This window comes from Macrosteles quadrilineatus, unplaced genomic scaffold (assembly GCF_028750875.1).
Source record: "Macrosteles quadrilineatus isolate MER2022 unplaced genomic scaffold, UCM_ALF_1.0 Scaffold_10__1_contigs__length_6754688, whole genome shotgun sequence".
Taxonomy (NCBI): Eukaryota; Metazoa; Arthropoda; class Insecta; order Hemiptera; family Cicadellidae; genus Macrosteles; species Macrosteles quadrilineatus.
Genome location: NW_026542603.1, coordinates 3,190,442 through 3,205,863, shown reverse-complemented (window position 1 = coordinate 3,205,863; position 15,422 = coordinate 3,190,442). Strand labels below are relative to the sequence as shown.

General features: G+C 34.4%; 1 protein-coding gene across 1 annotated transcript in view; it reads left to right on the top strand.

Annotated features, from left to right (window-relative positions):
- Positions 1 to 414: 414 nt before the first annotated feature.
- LOC129004707 (elongator complex protein 3) overlaps positions 415 to 15,422 on the top strand; it is a 28,755-nt gene continuing 13,747 nt past the window's right edge. The window contains exons 1-5 of the mRNA XM_054433272.1: positions 415 to 663; positions 10,421 to 10,668; positions 11,579 to 11,782; positions 12,786 to 12,940; positions 14,242 to 14,413. Of these exons, the coding sequence (XP_054289247.1) occupies positions 636 to 663; positions 10,421 to 10,668; positions 11,579 to 11,782; positions 12,786 to 12,940; positions 14,242 to 14,413 (807 nt within the window). The 5' untranslated portion in view covers positions 415 to 635. The remainder of the gene's footprint in view (positions 664 to 10,420; positions 10,669 to 11,578; positions 11,783 to 12,785; positions 12,941 to 14,241; positions 14,414 to 15,422) is intronic.

Below are 15,422 nucleotides of genomic sequence, written 5' to 3'. Positions count from 1 at the left end.
AAAACAAAAAAAAAAATATTAATTAAAATCTATATCTGTACTTTTTAAGCGGAGTCAATATTGTCATAGTCCAGTAAACGATCTTTCGTAAATACACAAATACCATTATAGCTGCTTCCAAACAAAACAGCTGTTACAACACCACTTGCGACGTTGCCACTTCGAAGGCCGCGGCCTGGAGTCAAAGGTGGCCGTAGATAGAAAAGTCGTTAAAATGTAAAGTAAAATCATAAATGTAAATGTAAAATGTATAGTGATATAAGGTAATATAAGGTATAATTATAGTAGCTACATGGTAACTTAACAAAACCAGCTTTTTGTAAACAATAGAAGAAGAAGAAAAAAGGTAAGTAGTGGTGAAGAAGGAGGTTATGTTTACTAGGTTGGTTTTTGGTTTTGGTTTTGATAGGAGGAACTCTAACTAAACTCAACTAGGAAGAGGTTACAAACGAACGTCAAACAAAAGTTGTAGTATAAAGAGTAGACTGTAATATAATTTATTAGCCTATGTGATTTTTTTTCTTACTTGAAATTTCGTATTCTGTAACTTTACTCATTCAATCTTAAGTTTAATTTTACTGGAAATATTATTAGGCCTATCTTTTAGGAATAAACTCATCTTTATAACAATCAAGATGGGCAAACCCAAAGGCAACCTTTCAGGTAACTAACTAATCACAGCTAAACAAAGCTATTGTTAGAGAATATTGAAGACCATAGTAAGTTAGCATTTAAATGGGTATTCTTTTGGCTAAAAACGGCTATACTCTAGTATCTGTCCTACACTCATTCGAATTACAATTATCATAGCCTATCGATTATTTCATTGGTTTGTTAGGTTAGGTTAACCTAACTAACCAAACTTGATATATCAAATGAAATAGCCTAATCGATATATTCATTCAAATGAGTGTAAGACAGATACTAAAGTGCAGCCCTAAAGACACACATACAAGTATAGTGACTATAAAAGTAGGGTGGTGAGATTTGAAGTGAGCCGTAGTGGTCTAGTGGAGCGACTGAGAGTGACTATGCTGCATCCAAACGCTCAGCAAGCCAGTAACATCCAGCAGCAGCACAGTTCCAAGATGGGACTATTAAAATAATTCATTTTGCATGTTTTCAGTTTGTCTCTTACAGCTCAAAGTGGGTAGGCCTACATAATGTGACTTGAGACACAGGAAATTAAGTTATAGTTTCCTGTTCTCAATAGCTACACGAATGAGCTATTTAACTCTGGGCAAGTAGGTAGTTGCTCTGTAATGAATTCATTACACTAAGTTAAGTTACAGAGGGACAGAGAAAACATACAAACCATATGAGATGTTACCCTAGAGCTGTAAACTTAACGGACAAGACTTTTTAGAATAATGGCTATTGTAAGATTTAGCCATACAACCAAAGATAGACCATAACTCAAATGTCTAAAATTAGAAAAAAGTTATTCTTTAATTAAAAATAATTAAACTCTGGGTACTTGTACTATTCACTATACGGAGGCCACTTCTACAGCTCGCTGCAGCGGTTAGGCTAGGCTGGGTTATCATAAATATGTTTGTAGTACTTTCCTTGTTTCGTTATGAATCAAACGATACCAGATGAGTCATAATAAAATTGTGATAACCCAACCTAACCTAACCGCCGTAACCTAAGCGCGCTGTATTTGGGTGGTCTCCGTATACGAAAGTACCAAATTCTGAGTGTAAATTCATCCAAGGTTAGGGATCCCAGAAGTCGTCATTTCCCAGGACACGTCCTTTTTTTGGGTACATAAGAAACGTACTTTCCATTTTGAAAGTATACTAAACATTGTGTTTGAAACATGCTTTCATAGCAGGCAAATCGAACACATTTAGAAACCGTATTTTGACTTTGTCAGCCCATTCATCATTACGTTCGCTGCACTTTTATAGCACTGATGTTCTTAAGTTTAGCGTCCGAGCTTCAAACCATTTGTTTTTTCCTCTGTTTATATGTTAGGCTTAATTCAGCTGTTCAAAAAAAAATTAAAAAATACTTTTGAAATCAAAATAGGTTTCACTAAAACGTGTCGAACGGGAACAACTGGTTTCATCCTCCTGCTTTCTGAATGAAGACTTTGAATTAATAAACTGCGCCCTACATTTTTTTTTGAACTTTTTGACCAACAATTACATGGAATTCAGTTATGTTCCTTGCCTTACAGGTTCGGTGTATTGCTTCAATTCCTTTTTCCGTGCGAGATGACACCTCACAACGGTCTTGTATAGCCTAATTTCTTCACAAATAAAACAGGTTTCGATATTCATTTTTCTATTTTACAATCGTCATACGAAGGGGGATTAACATGAAACTCATGAAAGTAAACTAGAAACATGTTGAAATATTAACAACAACAATTAAAACTCTCAGCTGGAACAAAACAATCATTGTTACCAACTTGATATCCATAGGCTAACTCAAAATTTCCCTGAATTACAATAAATTATTAAAATTGTTTGACAAAATTATTTTCTTGTAAGAATGTAAATACTTACCTTAACTTAACTTATTGGGTACCAAAAGTTGCGCAATTTAATTCTTTAAAATTTACTCATTAACTTATTTAAGCTAAGTATTTACATTGAATTAATGTAAATAAGAATAAAAAGTTAGTAGCCAAAACCGGGTTGGTAGACCTGATCTGCCTTATAGCTACACAGTTTTTACAAGTGCCGCAAAATCTCTTATTTTACCGTTCTGACGTACTCTATTACTGTTTACTCCTATGAAACCATCTATCGTGTGTTTTGCACGTAATACTACATTAATAACGGACGATTACACAATTCTGAACACTATTACAACGTCTTTATAATCTAACCTATTACAAGTTTTACAAATTGAAGTGGTCCACGACCGTTATTTCAAAGTTGGCGCATGCGCACTTTGAAGACTTGCTGCCAACAATATAATGAGACATTTCCCTCTGTTCTGAAGAGCTTCAAAATCTGGACTGCAGATACCACCACTAATCAACAAACCCGCCTTATCAGCGACCGCAATCCTTATCTCTCGGCACCTGAACTCCAGAGCTATTATCGCTACGCAGCCATTCATAGAACCATCCTTCATTCATTTACAAAGCACTCATTGTTCCGTGCTTATTTTACTTAAGCTATAAAATATGAAAAAGCTTGAGGAAATTGTCATTGAATCTCCAGACTACAAAAATAGTATGACCGACTATATATCAGCTATTTGTTTTGAAATAAATAAAATCAAAGCGAATTGCCCAGAAATAGATTTAAGTAATTTAACATGTGAACTAGAATCACTAATAAAGCATTGTGACGAGGTGATGCTTGAAAACAATGAGAAGACAAGCCAACTAGACCTATCTCTCAGAGAGAACACTGTGTTAGAACACAAATTAGATGAAGAAAAGAAATTAAGATCCTCTGATCTAAACCACTCATTTACAATTCAGGATGCTGAAAACACTGAGAAGCTTAAACTTAAAAATAAAATTAAAGAACTGGATTTGCAACATAACACCATCGTTGCTAGAAATAACTGCTTACTTGCAGAAAATTTGGACTTACAACAACAAATCAGGAAAGCTAATTCGCAGTATGAAAACTTGGTTGAAAAGAGCAAAAATAAAGATGTTACTATATCTGGACTAAAATCTTATTTAGACACAATGAAATGCGATATTTTGAAACTACAGTCACAGAAGTCCTGGGGCAAGGATAAATGGGTAGATGACTCTGTCCTTAACGACTATTTCGCTGCCATGTCGGATAACCTAGGCAACAAAGATGTTTTATTCCTAGGACCCTCTGTGACCCTTACTATTACTCTCGGTACACAAGACATCTATGAAGAAAGCTTAAAGCTAACATCATACCAGAACTGTAAATATGTATTTCTATGCTTAAGCGATTGCACAGACGGGGGAGCAGAAGACACTGGATCTCATTGGAGTTTATTATTCTTAGATAGGATAAACAAAGCCGCATATCACTTTGACTCTGTCCACTCTATGAATATAAAGAATGCAAAATCTGTTGCTGCGAAACTTGGAATACAATCCAATAACGTGATCGAAATGCCCTGTGTCCAGCAGAAACAGACATTTGAATGTGGGATCCATGTACTGGCTAACACTAAGTACATTGCAGACCACTTTTGTAAAAGAAATATTGGTTCAACTTTTGCGGACTGGTATTCTGGAGCCGTAAAACCAAATGGTGTCCCCAACTGCAGCATTGCGACAGCATCACAAAGTCAAATAAATGAAAATCGCTATAAGTGGAGGACAATCCCCTCGAAAAAGACTATATCTAAAACAAAAAAGTCCAAACCTAATGTAAAATTAGTAACTAAAAACCGATTTGAAGTTCTGGACGTAATAGCAGAAATACCGCAATCGAATGTAGTCTCTGTCAATAGCGACCTTCCAGAAACCACCACTAAGAAGAACAATGTAAACAAAACAAAACATACAAGGCCCGGTCCAATGAAGAAACACGTATCAGCTCCTCGATCAGACTCCCACAAGTTATCCATCTCAAGTGACAGCCAGGGAAGAGACTTAGCTGCATTCATCGAACATACAAAACACGGAGCTAGTACTGTTCTCCAAGTTATTAACCACTGTCAGCCAGGGGCCCCTATTAAGCCAATACTACACCAAGTTATGAATTCTGCCTATTTCAAAACTTACACAAAGGAAGATTGTATTGTTATTCTAGCAGGAACAAATGACATCACTAGTTCAGTCATTCGAGCGCCAATAAATCCAGTTTGTCAGTATCTGACAGAGGCTCTTCCCAAGTTTGAGCACACAAATCTCATTCTGTCTACTATACCTAACAGATACGATCTAACACCAGAAAGCCCTGAAAATAAGTTTATAAATGACACAAATTTAATGATAAGACGTATGCTCGCAGATTTCCCTCAAGCTAAAACTCTTGATCTGCATCTCCTCCAGCGCTGGTACCACACTCGACATGGCCTGCACTTGAACAGTAAGGGGAAAAAGTGTATAGCCAAGCAAATAATAAGGCTAACTAATGAATTCCTACATGAAAATAAAACTAAACAAAACAACGCATCTAAGACATTGCCATCCCCTGTAGTAACACGTCATGTTGCATCTGTTTGTTCTACTAAAGATGTTAACCATTCGAATGTAGTATCTACTGAAATACTCGATAGCCAAATTCAAGTTCTTGAAGGAAATATGGACAGCGTTATTTCGGAAAATCAAAACAAGTCGTCTGTTGCTTTCGCCCACTGTATATCGGGTGATTTTGGAGACCAAAGACAGATGAGCCAAGGAGTGGCAGTCATCTTCCGCAATAGGTTTGGTAGACCAACAAAAGCGCAATGTGTGAGCAAAGCTTTGGCTTTACAAAACACTCCGAATGGGGCACTTGTTTATAGTCTTATAACTAAAAATAGATACTGCGAAAAACCTAGTATATCAGACTATGCGGAGGCACATAATCAGCTCATAACAGATTTCAAAAGTAAGAACCTGCAGGAACTGATTTGTTCTCCCCTGGGATGCATACGTGACCAGATTCCTACAAGCGTGTTTGCGAAACATATTGTTCAGTTTCACCGCAGCGCAAAAGTCTCAGTCAAAGTTATTGTGGATGATGAGCGAGCGACCAGACATCTCAGAAGAGGACTAAAACACAATGAGTTTGTGAATCAGCTACGAAAGGATATTGCTGAGGAGCTAAGGAGGTACAACATCTCAACACCACCTACCACCAACATCACAGCAGGGCAGGAGCAGTCACAACCACAGGCATCACCGTCGCCACTACCTGCATCCACAACAGTACAGGATGTCGAACAAACGTCTGTCAGCCCTGAGGAGTCTGCAGAAGAATACAGTGGGGGAGGGATCAGTGAAAAAGTCTCTATCAGTGAAGTGGGGAGTGCAAACCCTATTGTAGTGTTTCCATCCGAAAATAACACACGGGACTCCACTTTAAACTCCCCGCTCGTGCTAGGGATGGAAGAAAAATAACACCACCCAAAAACATTTTTATCAATAAAAATAACAATAAAATAAAAATATTCCATCAGAACATTCAACATTTAGCAAGCCGCATCGAACCACTAGAAATTATTTTAAACGAAAGTAACCCCGATATAGTAGTTTTAACAGAGCATAAATTAAATCAAAATGAGATATCCAGATTGCATGTAAATAAATTTAAATTACTTTCTCATTACTGCCGCACCACCACGACGGGAGGGGGTGTTGCCATCTTTGCGCGTGGAGCTGTGAAGTGGAGTCCAGTTGTTATTCCTGAAGTGTTATCCTTACATGAAGACAAACAGTTTGAGAGCAGCATGGTTTGTTTTAAATCCGATACTGAATCATTCTTGTTGGTTGCAGTTTACAGATCACCAATTTCTAAAGTTCCAATTTTTTTAGACAGGCTAAGTAAGCTATTAGATATTGTACTAGCTAGGAATAAATATGTTATAGTGGCTGGTGACATAAATATTAACACATTAGGAAATGATAGGAATGCCACGGATCTAAACTCTGTTCTAGTTAGACATGGAATGCAATATCTGGTTGATTTTCCCACAAGGGTAGTAGGGCCCTCGGAATCTGCAATAGACAACTTTTTGACAAATATTCCCAAATCTAATCTAAAAATAGAGGGACTGGTTACATATCTATCTGATCATGATGCTCAAATTTTGACCCTTGATAAATTAACCAAAAAAACATGGAAAAACGAGTCACTGAAGTATTTAGACTATAACCTATCTGATGAAAATCTAATTAATTTCAAAATATCATTACAAAACGAGTCCTGGTTTGAAGTTTTTAATGCAAACTGTGAACAAAAATACGAAACATTTTATAAAATTTTCAAATCACATTTTATCACAGCATTTCCAAAACAAGTAATAAAGAAACAAACTAACAGTAAAGAGTGGTATACTTATTCATTAAAGGAGGAATTTAACGAAATCGTGGAATCATCAAAATTAGCTAGATTATTAAAAGACGAAAACTTGTCTAACCTCTGTAAAACAAAAATGAAGACTTTTAAAAAATCGGCAAACAAAACTAAAAGATTACACTACGATAAAAAAATAAATAACTCGGATAATGTTATGAAAACAACCTGGAAAATTATAAATAAAGAAGTAGGTAACAAAGAAAATAACTTAGTGAATGACATGACCATTGCGTACAAAGGAACAACTATTGCAGATCCCAGGGCAATATCTAATGTACTAAATGACTACTTTGTAAGTTTATCTGGAAATAATGGTTCTGTAAACTGTAATAAGTTGTTAGATAATCACCAGCCAGTACTAACAAATTGTGTCAAATCTAAAACATTATTTCGATGTGAACCTGTTTCATGTGAGGAAGTAGAAAAACTGATAAACTCTTTAAGTAACAAACCTTCACGTGGGCACGACGAAATTCCCGTTAAAGTAATAAAATATACAAAACAAGAACTAGTTCCAATTTTTACTCATTTAATTAATTCATCTTTTATATCCGGTCATTTTCCAAAATTATTAAAAGTTGCTAAGGTTGTGCCTATTTTCAAAAAGGGGAACCCTCAGTGCGTAGAAAACTATCGACCAATATCACTTTTGCCAGTTATTTCAAAATTATTTGAAAAGGCAATGAAAATTAGGCTAGTGTCTTTTATAGAAAATAACAACCTTCTATTTAGTGGCCAACATGGTTTTCGCTCAGGCAGATCAACAATTACAGCTGCTTCAAGTTTTTTTGAGAGTATAATAAATTCAATTGATAGCCACGAAAATGTTATAGGAATATCAATGGACCTTACGAAGGCTTTTGATAGGGTATGTCACCAAACTCTATTACTCAAACTAGAAGATATGGGAGTAAGAGGTCACATTTTGGCGTGGTTCAAATCATATTTATCGGAAAGAAAGCAATACGTTGAAATCATGTCTAATAAAAATAATTGGCTGGTAAAAAACAGATCAGAAATAAAACTTAATCACTTTGGTGTCCCTCAGGGTTCAATACTAGGCCCTGTTTTATTCCTTTGCTACATTGATAAGATTCCAAATGTTCTGTCGTGTGTACCTTGTGGAAATATGTGTTTATATGCTGATGACATTAACTTAAAAATTACAGGAAAAACAGTAGAACATATCGAAATAGATACCTTTATAGAACTTGCAAATATTAAAAATTACTTACTATCCAACAATCTCAAAATAAACAAAAGTAAAACTAATTTTATATCATTTTCAACTAAGCAATGTAAAAACAAAATAGAACCGTTGATTATTTTGGATTCCGATGAAATCAAACAAGTTGAAAAAATAGATTTTTTAGGTTTAAAAGTTGATAAACATCTATCCTGGCAGGACCACGTCAATCATGTTTGCTCAAAGATAAATTCAGGGATATTTGCTTTGAAAAAGATGTCATATCTATGTAATATCAATACTTTAAAAACAATATATCATTCTCTTGTCCATAGCCACATTTCATACGGTATATCTTTATATGGAGCTACAACTAAGAAAAATCTTAATCGAATCTTAAAATTACAGCAAAGGGCATTAAGAACAATGATGGGACTAAAAAATGATGAATGTGTTAAAATTCATTTCAAAAATTTTAAAATATTAACTGTGTTTGCCCAATACATTTTTGAAACTGCTCTCATAGCGAAAGAAAGTATATCAGATAACGCACAATTATGCTACAATACAAGAGGAAAAGCCCTAAGAGAAAATAGTCGCAACCATCTTTTATTTTCAAATAAAAAGCCCACCTGTGCCGGAAGAAGATTTTTACGGTTTCTTCCAAATCATTTAAAACCCATTGGCAACTCAATCAAATTTAAAAATAAATTAAAAAATTATCTCATAGAAATCGCTCCCTACTCCATTAAAGAGGTGTTTCCCCAATTAACCTGATTTTATTTTTAGTTTCTTAGTATTATATAAATTGTAATTTTAGCTTATAACTTTATTTACTAGGTTAGGAATCTGACACTATTCAATGTACAATGTACAATTGTTGAATAAAGATATTGAAATGAAATGAAATGAAATAAGCTAGGCCTACCTGTAATAATTTAGGACTTATTGGCTAAAAACATAAATATTTCCGGTAGCCATTTTGAAAAACCTTTCATACAAGGCCAACGCACCTCCGTAGACTTTTCACCATCGTTTTTTTCAGCCATTTTTACATAAGAATCCATTGGCAGAAAGTATATATTACAATTACTTCTAGGTAGCCTACAGGTAAATTTTAAGCTATTTTGACTAGTCTATTATTAAAACACTTCTAATACTTCCGCTTCAGTACCTGTACCTACTGTATTACTCGACCAAAAAACATAATATGATTCCTTTTTGAATTCTTACTTCAATTTAAGATGTATTTCACCAGTTATAATTATATATAATCCTATATTTTGGTCTAAGAACATTAAAATACCGGCTTTCATTTAAAAGTTTATTAGTTATTAAATTCGGACGAGTTTCAAGCAAACACGAGGTGAATAACCAACATAAAAATTATATTTCATAAGGTTTTTCTATGATAAAAAATCAATAGCTCCAGTATTGTTCTTGTTTTTTATACGTTTTAGACTAAAAATAAGTAAATAAGTAAATTATAGGCTTTAATTTGAGCTATTGATCGTTTGAATCAGTTACGCTCAAGATACTGTATTTCTCGGATATTATATTTATTTTATCACTACGTGGGCAGCATATTTATTTATTTTAGGGCCTAAATTTTGTTATATCCCAAACTATAAAAGATAATTTTTTTAAATTGTTTATCAAGTCTTTCTGCACTTTTTTCATTAATAATATTCTGATGTATATGGTCTACAGTTATAAAATATGTATTAAACTTCGTAAATTATTATCAAAATCAATAAAAATTATAAAATCAACAAAATAAATAAAAGCGACTTTAAAAAAAATTCAAAAATGACCTGATTGATATTAAAAAAAAAGTTACCAGCTGTAATTAATTACTCATTAACATACACTCTTTTCAGTAACATCAAAGTTAGATCCCTAACTCTAGTACTTTTTAAAAAAAATGTTGACGATATTAACATGGGATAGATAGCTCCCCCATAAAAATTAATAAAATACGTACATGGATGTTCTAAGTAAATGATGGGTAAGATTTGTTCCTGGAATCTCCCCAGTCCCGCAAGCTAGAGGCACAGTAATTTAGATGCCTGTTAACAAAGTATAAGTAAAATTTGAGTTGTAGTAAATTAAGTAGGCCCTAAGCTTAGTTCTGTCTCTTCCTCTATTCTCCATATATCTTCTCAAATAGGTACTTGTTTATTTTATACTACCATAAAAAAAATTAAGGTGTGTTAGAAAAAGAAGCTTTTATGTCAATGATTGGTGATTTCATTGGTTTCAGGTGCAGTTGCTAAAATGAGTCATGAGCAACGGATGGTGATAACCATTGCAGAAATAATCCAAGAACTACTGCAGGCAGTACATGAGAAGAAAGACGTTAATCTAAACAGGCTGAAAACGCAAATAGCCTCTAAGTATGGTCTTGACACCTCCCCTAGACTAGTTGACATAATTGCAGCAGTACCTACGGAATATAAAAAGATTTTATACCCAAAATTGAAATCAAAACCGATAAGGACAGCCAGTGGTGTAAGTATGTTTATTATTTAAGTCAGCGGCTTTGTATCCTGAGGCTATACATTTTTTAACTCCTAAAACCCCCTGATAACACTAGCGGTATGTAAATATTTTTTAGAACGTTTAGTAAAAATTCAATGAAAATTAATTTAGTTCTAATGTGTCTGGTAAAAACTATATTTTTAGGCTATTTGCAGACTTACAGTATTTTTCACCCTGAATCCGAAAATGCAATTGATTTTAGTCGGAAAAAGCCCTAAGTGTCCAATAACCTAAAAGTTAACTAAATTAACACAATGGAGCTATTCCGATTCTGTAGCGGTTTAAGGAGGGACTAGAATAGGCTTTAGATCTATGATGAGGAGAAGAAGATCTACTTTATAGAAATCTTCTTCAGAGAAGATTTTTTTTCTTTAGAGAAATCTTCTTTATAATGAAGAGGAGATGATTTATTATAAATCAGTTTCAAAATAAAGTTAGATTAGTAACCTAATTTTAGGTTATAATGAACTGAGTTAATAATTAATTTATTTTACCTCCAGACTGTTGGTGTTAAAATAATTGTTTGCAGATTTACAGTTGATAACTGTTGGTCACTGAGGGTAGTGAAAAACTACACGTTGTTAAATACAAGATTTAAACGGATAATAATAAAAGTTTCATTATACACGACAGTCACATTGCTTGACATGATTTAAGAGAAGGAACGGAAGTTGTCAAGTACAAAAAATACAAGTAAAATATATAACCAGTTTGTCCAACCTTATAACATGATAACTTGCTAGATTACTCATGTAACTTAGTAGTATATATATTAACAATAACTTGTTAAACTACCTTAAATTTATCTTAATTTAAACCAGAGGGAAACTTTGTCTTATTGTGTTGTTATTGTTGCTGACATTGTGACTTGTGATTGCAGATTGCCGTGGTGGCAGTGATGTGTAAGCCCCACAGATGTCCGCATATCAACATGACGGGCAACATATGTGTCTACTGTCCCGGAGGTCCGGACTCTGACTTTGAGTACTCAACTCAGTCCTACACTGGCTACGAACCAACGTCCATGAGAGCCATCCGGGCTCGCTACAACCCTTACCTGCAGACCAGGCATAGAGTTGATCAGGTATTAACTTACTTGAGTTGGCTTGTTCCTCACAGTAGAACCCCTCATATATCCGGCCACCACGGGACCCAAGCCCCTGGCCTTATATACCAACCTATTCTATAAGTGATTATTTCTACCTAATAATAATATGTAGGCCTAATCAATACATGATAGTAAAAATTAGTATTAAGTCTGTTTGTGATTTTCAAAGGAAAGAAACACACTTTTGCAAAATCAATAGAAAATCGTATTAGTAATTATCATACAAATATTACAAATTCACAGATGTTTAAAGATTTGTAGAACTAAAAATAGTGTGTAATTTTGTGTTGAACTTTTTCTTCTTTTACGAAACAAAACAATTACTGTACTGTAGCCTACCAGTACTGTACTGAAAAAAATAAGCCAACTTTTTAGAGGTTAGTTCTACGAGTTCAACTGAGTAGTGAACACGCAGTCAAATAATTTGTAAGGTCACTCAAGTTTCATTTTTGAACAATCAAAAAGGTCTGAATTTTCTTAAGAGTTTTTTTAGGTGATTCTCTGATTTCTAGGCAGGCATTACGGTATAACCACTCAGCTACCCATCTTTAGCTTTAACATTATCCATCACTGAATGGTTGCTCCCCAAGAAAAGAAATCCTTAAAAACTGTTCCTTTAAATCCTCTCTGTTGGATTCCATTCTAAGAAGAATGGGTGTGATGGGCTGAGTTACTTAAATCACTGAGATCAGTCTCCCACTTTATTCTACACTTAATATTTCAGTTTTTATGTTCGGTATAGAATATTATAACTATTTTTATAACAATTTCAAATGATATAACAAATACCTATTTTTCAAGCATAATTGGTTTTGTGGTGATTGTTCAGACCTCGCCTCAAATGATTGCCAGCGAAGCCTGCTATTTTCTTCCGGAAGGCTTATTCAGCGTAGACACCATCTCATTTAGAGAGAAACAAATATTAACGGCATCAACATTATTCTTTCTTGTAAAATAATTTGTGTTGTAAATGTTTCAGCTACGTCAACTAGGCCACAGTGTGGACAAAGTTGAGTTTATTGTGATGGGAGGAACATTTATGTCTCTTCCGGCAGAATATCGGGACTTCTTCATCCGTAACTTGCACGATGCTCTGTCTGGACACACTAGCAACAGTGTGGAAGAAGCTGTCAAGTGAGTTTTGAAACTATTCTGTTCTTTTTGTTTTCATTAATGATAATAGAAAGTGTTTGTGTCCATCCCTGGACTACTAACGATTAAATTGGTTATTAGATGAAAACACCCTTGGCTTAGAAATGCAATAAGGAAGTAGGAATGTATACACAACTAACTTACCTAAGATAAGAGTTCCAGAACAATTAACTTGATACTTCTTTTAATACTTTTTTAATACTTTTTCCTTGAAATGGCGACCATACAAAGTAGGTATTTTAAGCCAAGTATGAATGGTGATGAGTGTATGATGAGTGGCGCGATCTTGTAGTCTTGTTAGTGACTAAGGCCGACATTTTCCTTAGACACAGCTGTCAATTAATAGCCCATACAGCTAATGGCGACTAAGGGACCTACAGTTTATAGTGGAATCCGAACCACATTTTTTCCTTGGTATATACGAATTGGTCTAATTATCAGGATAGCACTCCGGATAGTCGTAGTACTCACCCGTGCGGACGTTAATCCACACCAGGGAGTATCGCATACACAGTGCATGCCTATAAATATCCACAATTCGTGACCTCCTAGTAGCTGGATTACTTCGCCTCTACAAGGGGTCTCTGCAAGATAAAAGTTGAATGTCAGTTACAAGACTGGCATTATTTGAGCTAACCAAATCAGTCTTGTCAACACATCACTTGCTAATCACTAAATAATAAAACTAATCTATATACATATTGCAATCAATAGTCTTTGTTTATACTATAAAGCTAGAGTTAGTTGTGTGGGTGAGGGATAGCGGAAGGTTTTTGTTTTTATCTGATATTTAGGTTACGTAGTGTTCTCTAGTTGCTACAAATTGGCATGCTAATATCCATCTAGGAGCATAACCCTCAAATGGTACTGGACTGTTTAATAGACTGTCTTTACTTTCTACCATTATTACTGGTAATTTCTCTCTGCTTATCAGCCTGGCACTTATCATGTTGGCTTCTCCCCACTAGCTTTTTAATTATTTTAGTTTCAAAAATGCTCACTGTTTATAACAAAACAGTAGGTAGGCCTATCAAAACAATAACTTCCAAGTGTTTGGTTGGGTTTTTTTGTAGAGCAGTACCACTGTTCATCTGTTTACTTGGGAAGACGAATGTATTATTTAATTTATCAAAATTGTTTTGAGAAAACTGACTAATGCACCTGGCCACCTGATTGATTAGACCAACCCAATAATCATTTTACATCAAAAGTTTAAAATATCAAATATTCAAAACTTGTCTAATGTCTTTCTCCCAGTATACCATACTAGAGTGCTGTTGTAGATACTCGGAAAAAAGCAAGACAAAATGTATTGGCATCACGATAGAGACGAGGCCAGACTACTGCCTGAAGCGCCACCTCAGTGATATGCTCGGCTACGGCTGTACCAGGCTGGAGATAGGAGTACAGAGTGTGTATGAAGATGTAGCCAGGGATACCAACCGAGGACATACGGTAGTGTACACAAGAATAACTAATACTGTTGTATTTTATTTTTATATTTTATTTTGTGTTTATCTTTGTTGATTGACATTTTTACATTTTTGTAAGGGAACAGGAAACACTCCAAACTCAAGTCTTGTTACCTAGTCGACCTAGTTAGACACAATTAATTTAATGCCCAATGACAAATAGCGTCTACGTCCAGAAACTATCTCGGATGGAATCGAACCAGCGACCTTCAGATTTGAGGGCGAGCACTGTAACCAATCAGCTACACATTCAATTTTTGTGGGGATAGCAAGCTTACCTGAACTATCAAAAGATTTAGTTGGGAAGAAAGATTTCTTCAGATAAATTGAGCAATTCAAGATTACACAAAAAATTTGGGGTCATTCCATGCCTCTTCATCCAGGTCATGTCACCCATGACCTCAGATTTGGCTGAATTTTTTTTTATTTGTTCATTTGACCATTTTAATAAGATATACCAAGTTTAAAAAAATTATCTTTTTATAATTTTTGAGTTATGAATTTTTGAAATTTTGCATAATACGGTTATAACGGCGCTTCCGAGGCGAAAACGTTCGGCGACGTTCTTTTATAAAAAAACCATAACTTCTATAATATTCAACATAAAGCAATAGTTTTTTCACCAAAATGTTCAGAAAAATCAGAGGATTATAGGAAAAAATACATTTGGTTAGTTATTTTCTTCATATGTACATGTAATGCTTTGCTAAATTTAAATTTTGAGTTATTTTTTAATTTACAAACAACAAATTTTTAAAAGCGATTATTGACCAAAGGCATAGCATTAACCGAAGTAATTTTTTTGTTAAATTAACCCTAAAGATATAAACTAAAGTAATCTGGAATAAAATTTATGGTTTTTTACCTGCTAATATTTTTTTTTATTCATAAAAGTTACAATATGGGTTATGACGCAGAAATCAGATGAAATCGATAACTTGACTTTGCTATCCAAGTCTAAAACCTTTAATATTTATACAATTGCAAACAAC